Source organism: Oncorhynchus masou, chromosome 30 (genome assembly GCF_036934945.1).
Source record: "Oncorhynchus masou masou isolate Uvic2021 chromosome 30, UVic_Omas_1.1, whole genome shotgun sequence".
NCBI classification, from domain to species: domain Eukaryota; kingdom Metazoa; phylum Chordata; class Actinopteri; order Salmoniformes; family Salmonidae; genus Oncorhynchus; species Oncorhynchus masou.
In genome coordinates this window covers 55,470,354-55,480,124 of record NC_088241.1, presented here as the reverse complement: position 1 = coordinate 55,480,124, position 9,771 = coordinate 55,470,354, and the positions used below count along the sequence as shown (strand labels likewise).

Here is a 9,771-nt window from a genome sequence, read left to right as displayed (position 1 = left end):
TCTGTGCAGAAACAGTTTTATTTGGGTCAGCAGAGTTATGCCATGAACTCATAGGGGATGGGCTCCAGCAGCTGAGGCTCATTGCCCTTGGTGCTGACAAAGCGGGCATCACGGGGAGCAGTGGGCTGCAAGGGGAGATGAGGAAAGGACAAATGCACAGATGAGATGCCACTACAAATACAAAATAATGAAATAAAGGCTACATAAAAATAGCCATTTAGCAGGCTTTTATCCTAAGCGACTCAGTCACGTGTGCATACATTCATATGTGGGTATACAATTCAAAGGACTATCAGAAATGATGACATGGCTGAATTACCATTACAGAATGCTTCAAAATATCAAAACATTCCACTAGATGTGTTGATGTCCTTTCTATATCTTCAATCTATCTGGAATGTTCAATTACATAGAATAGTGACAAACAAGGCTGGTCCTAGAGAGCTATAGGATGTACAGCCTGTTAAACCTCTTAGAGATTGGGCTACTTTTTTCAACATTCTGTTAAAAATCGTGCAACATTTCAACATCCTGCTACTCATGCCAGGAATATAGTATATGCATATGATTAGTATGTGTGCATAGAAAACACTGAAGTTTCTAGAACTGGTTCAATGGTGTCTGTGACTATAACAGAACGAGTTCCGTGGTCAAAATCGCAAGGAAACCTGATCACAAAATCGACGGAGAAAAAAAATCAATCCGCCAGTCTATGTATCGTCTATTGGAAGGAAAAATACTTCAGGGTGGGATTACAGTTCCTACAGCTTCCACACGATGTCGCCAGTGTTGTGATTACGATTTAACTAAATCCTTGGTCATCTGAGTAATAGCCACATCCGGTTCTCAGGTCCACAGCTGTGAAAAATGGAACCGGAAAAGCTGGCTACGTTTCCCAAACTTGTGCCTATTGAATACAGATCGCTCCGTGATCAATTTGATTGTTTATTAACGTTTACTAATACCTAAAGTTGGATTACAGAAGTAGTTTGAAGTGTTTTGTCAAAGTTTATAGGCAACTTTTTTAATTAAAAAAAATAACATTGCGTTTAAAAACAGTGTTTTTCCTGGATCTGACGGTCTTCATAAATGGACATTTTGGGTATACAAGGACCGATTTAATCGGGAAAAAAAAGACCCAATTGTGATGTTTATGGGACATATAGGAGTGCCAACAAAGCAGCTCGTCAAAGGTAATGAATGTTTTATATTTTATTTCTGCGTTTTGTGTAGCGCCGGCTACGCTAATTCCTTTGTTTACGTCCCCTTCTGGTATTTCGGGGGGTTGCATGCTATCAGATAATAGCTTCTCACGCTTTCGCCGAAAAGCATTTTACAAATCTTACTTGTTGGCTAGATTCACAACGAGTGTAGCTTGAATTGAGTACCCTGCATGTGAGTTTTAATGAACGTTTGAGTTTTAACGAGTGCTATTAGCATTTGGCGTAGCGCATTTGCAATTATTGTTGGCAAGGTGGGACGCTAGCGTGTCGGGTGGGCCAGAGGTTAAAACACTACTGACAACGGGCCCAGGTAAATGTGCTCTCCATACCTGCCGTTTCAGCTCCACCCAGGTGCCCTTCTGCTTGGCCTCCACTTTCCTCTTCTCGTTCTCCTTGACGCGCTGCAGGAAGCTGTCCCTGCTCTTAGAGTGCTTCACGTGCTCAATACGTACGTTGATCCTCTTGGCAAGGATCTTACCTCTACAGAGAGAAGGGGAGACATTTTTAGCTTGGAAATAAATCAGGGATGTGGTCAGCACAACATACAAAAGGCTACTGGTCACAAGATGGATGTAAGCAGCGTAATTGAGACCCTGACTTATCAGAAAACATAACACTTCCAAATGGTGAAAGAAATGTGTTATGCCATGGCCTGCAAATGTTTTGTGTGTGTGTCTCCTTCAACAACCCAAGTTCAAACATACGGTAGATGCTTGGCCGGGATGCTGAAGTACAAATACTGTCCCCCACGTGAATGACCACTTAGGACATAGGACAGCCCGGGCGGCAAAGTGAAGGTGGGGTTTTGAGATAGGCAGCAATCATACTTCTGCAACAGTAACCTTCCATTACAAAGATACCGGCAGGGCACATCAGTTTCCTTTATGAAAGACCTAAAACATGACCAAGCTGGAAAGGAAACCAATACTGACCAATCCACCATACATTGCCGTACTTACTTGACCTGCTTGTTGACAATGATGCCGACAGCATGTTGGGTTACGTTGTAGACTCGGCCCGTCTTGCCGTGGTAGCACTTGTGAGGCATTCCCTTCTGGATGGTACCTGTACCCTGGAGGAGAGACATTCACCATCTTAAGAGTTGGGTTTTGGTGAAGTCCAAAATATAACTAATTTAGTTACGCTGCAGTCACTACCAATAGCCTGGTTTCCATCCAATTTTCATGTGAATATTCAAAAACCTGCACCAGAGGTCTCTTTACAGTCCCCAAGTCCAGAACAGACTACGGGAGGCGCATCTAGTACTACATGGAACTCTATTCCACGCCAAGTTTCGCACGCAAGCAATACAATCTGAAAAAATATAACACACCATATGGTACAGCATGGACACACCTACAGACTTTGTGTTGTAGATATGTAGTAGTAGAGTAGTGGCCTGAGGGCAAACAATGCGGTGTGAAATGTATTGTAATGTTTTTGAAATTCTATACATCCTTAATTTTGCTGGAACTTGTGCTATGCCATGACCTGCAATTGTGCGGAATTTTGTGTTGTTGTGCTGGTCTCCAACAACCCAAGTTCAAACATACGGTAGATGCTTGGCCGGGGTGATAAAGTACACGTGAATGACCACTCAGGACAGCCCAGGTGGCAAAGTGAAAATGGGACTGCATTTTTGGTGAAGATGTGTTTCCATCAAACTGACTTTGTTTTGATGACGTAGTGCACATAACTTGCTGTTAAATTCCCATGTACCAAATGAAAAATACAAGAAAGATGTGTTTCCAATGCATTCTCAATATCACAAAACCTATTGCATTATATAGCAAATGTGACCACTACCTTTAACCAACAGCTCACAGATAGCCTACCTGAAACTATCTACATTATGAGATTATTATAGATTAAAGCGATGTCATTTGTATGTATTTGTCAAACGGCAGCCAAGCATCAATTATGTCACCTGAATAAGACCCTGGATAATTATTGGACATTCACCACCCTGTGAAGTTAATCAAAAACATATTTATTCTGAGCCCAATAAACTGCATGGTTTCCGATTCGTAATGGGAGGTCCACACCATATCATTGCATGACTACAAATGTACTTCGATATGAGTTATTATATCAATATATGCGCACTAACGGGTTTCCATAACCATTTTTCACATTATTTATTTGACACAAAAAGTTTCCGCCCTATAGAAGGAGCAAATTGAGTCTGCATTTATAACATTGTTCTGGTGTCAGCCTGATGGTGACTTTCATGCTTCAGGCATTTCATCAGCATGAATAGATAGATGGAAACCTGGTTAGTGAAACCTGGAAAAGGTGGAACAAACCCTACCTTGATGTCAACGATATCGCCCTTCCTGTAGATACGCATGTAGGTGGACAGGGGAATGGGACCTGAGGAACAAAGTACATTGATTCCTCACAATCAACCAAAACAACAATTTGAAAATGGGCTTGGAGTAACTAATGAGGGCTACTCAGCTGTGGATCATGCCAGTAACACCCCTAATCTCAAGTTCTTTACTTCAAATAACTCAGAAATTGTAGTGACCTAATGAGACATTTCATCTGCAGTCTTTCTGATATGAACTCACCATGCTTGCGGAAGGCCCTGCTGAACATGTACCTCGTCCCCCTCCTCTTGCCTCTTGTGTTCGTCATGATGCCTGATTACTTGAAAACATGGACATTCAAATGTTAGATAAACTCAATGGCAAAGTAGGAATTCTTAATTACTGTGGCTGTAAAATGTATGATTACAAGAGTGGTCGAGGACTTTGTATACTAGGGTTTAGTAGTCATTGGACATAATGCTGTCAGACACAAAAACTTAATTTAACCCCGCCCTATGTATCTATGTTATGTAACTAAATTACCAATACAGTGGTCTGATTAACGTTTTTCTGACAACTGCAACCTGTTGTAACAAAGTGAATTTCACTACAAAGTGAATTTAACTGCAAAGAAAAACAATGTTGTCCGAATCATAGCTAGTGATTATAAGATGTACACCAGTTACTAATAATAAGGGGACACGCAAAACATGGAAACGTCAGTCAAAAATACAACGCCAAAAAACGAACGTTAGCTATTGAAGTCCAACGTTACCTAGCTCGCAAACTCAGTCCAATGCCGCTTGATTTTCCCAGATTGACAATTAAATTAACTGCCACGTTGCACCAAAGTTAAGTTATTTTGCCTGTCAAATTCTCTGGCTGTGTATGCTATTGTGCCTAAGAAATAATAAATCCTGCGAACGCAACAGTGGTTAGGCCCGCATGTGCAGCCACGCTGTTACCCCATTACCAAGCCGTGTCACTATATGCCACACATACGGATTTTAAAAGGTGAATTCTCGCCTCAAATATAGAGTATGTTTTAACATACTTATATCAATGTCTTCATATGCATTTAAATTTATATTTTATATGTTTATGGTCTTTAAATGCAGAGCACATCTTACCCCCGGTAACTCACAAGATGGCGGGTACGGCGGAAAGAGAGATTAAAGGACCCGAAACTCCTCCTTCTGAAATAGATTTAAGCATGGCCTTCCCATTGCCTGAACAAACATGCTGGGGTAGAATAATTTGTTTCCCCTCTGTGCTGATCTAAGTCCAGTTTTGGTTATCTACCTCGTTGACTAAGCTCCATTGGTACAATGTATTAAATGATTTCAGATCAGATAATAGCTAACTTCCTTTCCTATTGGAATGTTGAGGCACTGTGAAGCGTCCTATGACCATGTCAGTGAACTGCTGAACGACTCATCTGATTAACTTTTGTTAACAAAATTTATTAAAATAATGCAGATTTTGTTGTGCTTGTACATTATCAAAAATAATTGATTGATGAACTGCTGACCGTGACAGCCAGTTATATTGACAAATAAATTGGATTCTCGTCTCAAAAGCCTGATCAAAGTTTCAGTGAGTTTGACTCTGGTTTGACATTAATTACAGTCGTTATTCTCTACACAGCTGTGTGTCCAGAAATTCTCATGTGGGCACATTTGTGAATGTTATATTATCTACGCCACAGAACATGGACATCGGATGGAGGTTATCTTGCACGGAGCTAAAACGGTCACGGCTAGAAGGGATCGAGCTTTTGTCAAATTAACGTAAAAGTATATATTTTTTTTGTTTTTGTTGCATTTTCGCTAACTACATCTTTTCCAAACCTTTACCGTATTCTCTTTAATTTGACGTTAATTTAACAAAAGATGGATTGCTTCCAGGGATGACCCTCTAAGACCTAGAGGAGCTCCCATCGCCCGTCCAGTGTGCCCTGTCACAAGGGAGTCCTCCTCGCGGTGATTGGGTGGAAGATGGCGTTGGGCGAATGGAAATCCTAATGACAGTTTCCAAATTTGCCTCTTTTTGTACCATGGTGAGTAAATGGCATCTACTAAACACATTGCAAAGTGATGAGAGGGTGGCACGACAACCGTGGTTGTGTTGTTACTATCTTGCGTGACATGGAAGATGGTTAAAATCGTCTGCTTTTCTGTTGCTACCCAAGTCAGTTTTCCTGGCTTCACTGACACATTGTTTTTGTCTTACGTTCTATTGCTAGCTATGATAACTAATGTCGTAGGCCTTTAATTTGTTATATTAGTGGGCTGTTTATGTATGATCTTTCATTGATTATTGATGCTTATCTCCTCCCGCACTGTGACCGCACTGCATAGTTCTGCGGCTTCAGCACCTGGTTAACTAGTTACCGAGGCTAGCTAGCTTGCACGTTCATTTTGCAGTAAAGCAGTGTGGATGTCAAGACATTTCAACACTGGACACAATTTGAATACTATATCAACATAACTCCGTAATTGTTAGCTGAGTTTACTCAACTCCACGATCAATGTCAAACCTAACAAAGTAATGTTCACAGTTGTGCTTTTCCTGTATGTGAATGTTAATTTCGCTCGACAGCATTTCCAGATAGTTACAGTAGTTAGTTAGTCAAAATCTAACATTGTGACTGACGATACAGTGAGTTGTCTTCCTGTAAACCCCCTTTTCTGAATTCCACCGAAGCGCGAGCTATTTCTGGAACACAGCAGATGACGACATGATCAGCTGCTAGACAAGACAGACTGGCTGTCATCTTTGTAAACTGGGAACAATATAACTACTTAGTTTGGCAAACCTGTCAGACAGACTTCATTCATTTGGATCATACATTTAGTTTATTTATTTTTTTATGATCAAACCCAACCTTTGTCCATGTAGGCCTACTCAGGAAATTCTGGTTGTTGTGCATTTTCACAGCCTCTGATGGTTAGGGTCATGTTCCATTAACAAAGAATGACAGTCGTTCTGCCCCCCCTCCCACTGACAGCTATTGGCATTGGATATGAAATTCCATTTGGAACTATTGATCGGTACACACTCCCATCGACCTATGCCAAAAATATCAGCACTTTGTATTACAGGGCGCCAATGCCTCCGCTCTGGAGAAAGAGATTGGCTCAGAGCAGTTCCCTGTCAACGAGCACTACTTCGGATTGGTCAATGTAAGTGAGTGCCGTAGTTCACATGCACATGTCTGTATAATCTTTGTTACAGATCACATGTGCCTTATCCATGCAGACGGTTATTGTGTGTGTGTCCAGCTCTTTGCCTTACTCTTTGTATCTGTCCTTGTATTTGCCCCCAGTTTGGGAACACGTGCTACTGTAACTCGGTGCTGCAGGCTCTGTACTTCTGCCGTCCGTTCCGGGAGAAGATCTTGGCGTACCGTAGCCAGCCCCGACGCAAGGAGAACCTGCTGACCTGCCTGGCCGACCTGTTCCACAGTATCGCAAACCAGAAGAGAAAGGTGGGAGTCATACCACCCAAGAAGTTCATCACACGCCTACGCAAGGAGAATGGTGAGCAGGAGACGGTATGCTTGTAGTTCGGGATGGGGGGGACAGACCCTCTCTCCCCTGTTTCCCCTGAGGTTGACCCTCTCCCCTGTCTCCCTTGTACCCTACCTACCTCCTCTCCCCCTCTCCTCTCCATCTCCCTCTGCAGAGCTGTTTGACAACTACATGCAACAGGATGCCCATGAGTTCCTGAACTACCTGCTCAACACCATCGCTGACCTGCTGCAGGAGGAGAGGAAGCAGGACAAGACCAACGGCCGCCTGGCCAATGGCTCGCTCGACTCCCAGAACAACAACAGCAACGCCCCGCCTCCCTCCACCTGGGTCCATGAGATCTTCCAGGGAACCCTCACCAACGAGACCCGCTGCCTCACCTGTGAAACGGTACACACCGTCTGAGTCTGAAGCCCCTCACCCACATCAACTAGTTATGTCCCTGTTGTTGTTGTGGTCAGCAGGATGCAATGCATGTCGGTGATACGCTGTAGAGAGAAGGCTCAAATTCTGTTGGCACGAAGATGGACAAAATCAAGTTTCCATCTGACTCTAGTCATGCTGTTTTCTCCCTACAGATCAGCAGCAAAGATGAAGACTTCCTGGACCTGTCAGTGGATGTGGAACAGAACACCTCCATCACACACTGTCTCAGGTAAGAACACCTGACTACAATAACACATTACATATTGACTGGCCTGTGTTTTGCTTCTTGCTCCGTGTGACTCCAAGTACTCTGACCCCTCGCTCTCCTTCTCTCCGTTTCTCCCTCCAGGGGGTTTAGTAACACAGAGACTCTCTGCAGCGAGTATAAGTACTACTGTGAAGAATGTAGAAGTAAACAGGAGGCACACAAAAGGTCAGTGTTGGTAGTGTTGTTTTCATTGCAAAAGTAAACAAAAGTATTATTCTGTGATGACCGTGTTTATCGCTGTGTGAGGTTGTGTGTGTGTGAAGTTGTGTGTCCACTGTAATTGACTCCTCCCCCAGGATGCGTGTGAAGAAGCTGCCTATGATCCTGGCTCTACACCTGAAGAGGTTCAAGTACATGGAGCAGTTGCAGCGTTACACCAAGCTGTCCTATCGTGTTGTCTTCCCTCTGGAGCTCCGCCTCTTCAACACCTCAGGAGACGCAACCAATCCCGAGAGGCTCTATGACCTGGTTGCCGTCGTGGTGCATTGTGGGAGGTCAGTGTTGTTGTCTAAAAGTATTCTAACTGACCCTTAAGGTTGTGAGTGTGTTGCTGACTTCGTCGTCTTGTTTTCAGTGGTCCAAACAGAGGACACTACATCGCCATTGTGAAGAGTCACGACTTCTGGCTGCTGTTTGATGATGACATTGTAGAGGTTAGATGTTGTATGTTTAGGTTGGTCTTCTATCCTTGTGGGGACTTCAAATCCCCAAAGTTCCACAAGGATTGTAAAACAATAAAAATTCTCCCTTGTGGGGACATTTCCCATGTCCATGTGGACAAAGGATATTTTAAGTTTAGGAGTTAGGATTAGGGTTAGGTCCCCACGAGGATGTGTGTGAGCATGCATGGGTGCACCCTTGTGTTTTGTGTGACCCCATTGACCCGTGTTGTTTCTCCTTCCCTCTGCAGAAGATAGACGCCCAGGCCATAGAGGAGTTCTACGGCCTCACCTCTGAGATCTCAAAGAACTCTGAGTCAGGCTACATCCTATTCTATCAGTCAAGAGACTGACTGTCCCTGAAGAGGACAGTACCTCTCAGTGGATTTGAGGATCATACTAGTAGACCATACTAGTGTAAATCGCTCTGTAGTGTCACACACCTACTGAAGCTCAGCCTCAGTCCCCCCTATCCTCCCTCCTACCTTCCTCCCTCCCTCCCCCATCCCACTCCTACCTCCCTCCCTCTTACTCCTACCTACCTCCCTCCTTCCCCCACCCTGTCACCTAGGCTGGAGATGCTGCTACAGGGAGTTGTGTCAAAGGTTCAGTGGACGTTGTATCAAAGTTTTGTGAGTTGGAAAGCTGTTTAATGACTGTTGTACAGAGGTTGTATGACTGAGGCGATGGTTATAGCATGGGGGTTTGCGTGGGATGAGTGGGTATTTAATGATTCATGTGTTTTCATAGCGGCCAGGTGTCTGCACACTCCCTCAGACTGCAACTCTGCTTTGGTGCCTGGCTGGGGCCTAGTCAGAGCAGACCAGTTGACTGCATGAAGGGAGAGTGGGGAGGTGAGTGTTCCAAGTGTGGGACACTTGGGTTGTGTATTTCTACCATGTACAGAGTGGTATTTGTATCAATATGAGGAGAATAAGATGATATTATCATAGGAAAAAAATATAAGTCCTTGAGAAGATAATGTATTGTCACTATGGTGCACTTTTGATACCGTTTTGTAGGTGTTGGCAAGGTTTATGTGAGGGTTTGCTTGAGACGGCCTGTTGTGAAATGGTCATTTTCTGTTTTAAAGAAAAATTGAATAAAATATCATAGATACAGGCTGTGAGTGTGTGTTCTACTTTCATAGACTGGTTCCTCTCCCCCAGGTGCACACTGATGACTCATCCTTGCTCAGCATTGCCCCTCAGTGGTTCTACCTGGTCACTACAGGTTCATACTGCAACAGCAGTGTATTTTAAATGAACTCACACCTCCAGTCATGATGCTGACTATATAAGCATCCCAGCCCACCCACGGTTGCCTTAACAAAAACAGGGCTAGATGATG

The 9,771-nt window shown here is 43.5% G+C and overlaps 2 protein-coding genes across 7 annotated transcripts; one reads left to right on the top strand and one right to left on the bottom strand.

Moving 5' to 3' along the window:
* Window positions 1-4,770, bottom strand: LOC135522824 (large ribosomal subunit protein eL21). Its single transcript, XM_064949449.1, has 6 exons — window positions 4,666-4,770; window positions 3,797-3,875; window positions 3,535-3,596; window positions 2,183-2,295; window positions 1,553-1,703; window positions 1-125 (listed from the first exon to the last, which is right to left on the bottom strand). The coding sequence occupies exons 2-6, from the start codon at window positions 3,861-3,863 to the stop codon at window positions 36-38; spliced, it is 483 nt and encodes a 160-aa protein (XP_064805521.1). The 5' UTR covers window positions 3,864-3,875; window positions 4,666-4,770; the 3' UTR covers window positions 1-35.
* Window positions 4,771-4,941: 171 nt separating this feature from the next.
* Window positions 4,942-9,542, top strand: LOC135522822 (ubiquitin carboxyl-terminal hydrolase 12-like). Of its 6 annotated transcripts, none has more exons than XM_064949446.1 (9): window positions 4,942-5,594; window positions 6,640-6,720; window positions 6,864-7,077; window positions 7,223-7,458; window positions 7,647-7,723; window positions 7,844-7,927; window positions 8,059-8,256; window positions 8,337-8,415; window positions 8,673-9,542. In XM_064949446.1, exons 1-9 carry the CDS (start codon window positions 5,547-5,549, stop codon window positions 8,772-8,774), a joined length of 1,119 nt encoding a protein of 372 aa, XP_064805518.1. In that variant the 5' UTR covers window positions 4,942-5,546; the 3' UTR covers window positions 8,775-9,542. The 6 variants fall into 6 exon arrangements, with proteins under 6 accessions (XP_064805518.1, XP_064805516.1, XP_064805517.1 ...); XM_064949444.1 differs by having other exon boundaries at window positions 4,942-5,131; window positions 5,244-5,594; window positions 8,337-8,760; XM_064949445.1 differs by having other exon boundaries at window positions 4,942-5,325; window positions 5,443-5,594; window positions 8,337-8,760.
* The last annotated feature ends 229 nt before the right edge of the window (window positions 9,543-9,771 follow it).

Coding starts and splice junctions, on each gene's coding strand:
- LOC135522824 (XM_064949449.1), bottom strand. CDS start 3,863: ATGACGAACACAAGAGGCAAGAGGAGGGGGACGAGGTACATGTTCAGC. Junction 2,296..3,534: donor GCGATATCGTTGACATCAAG/GTAGGGTTTGTT, acceptor TCTCTCCTCCAG/GGTACAGGTACCATCCAGAA. Junction 126..1,552: donor GGGTGGAGCTGAAACGGCAG/GTATGGAGAGCA, acceptor CTCCCCTTGCAG/CCCACTGCTCCCCGTGATGC.
- LOC135522822 (XM_064949444.1), top strand. CDS start 5,547: ATGGAAATCCTAATGACAGTTTCCAAATTTGCCTCTTTTTGTACCATG. Junction 7,078..7,222: donor ACGCCTACGCAAGGAGAATG/GTGAGCAGGAGA, acceptor CTCCCTCTGCAG/AGCTGTTTGACAACTACATG. Junction 7,724..7,843: donor TCCATCACACACTGTCTCAG/GTAAGAACACCT, acceptor TTCTCCCTCCAG/GGGGTTTAGTAACACAGAGA.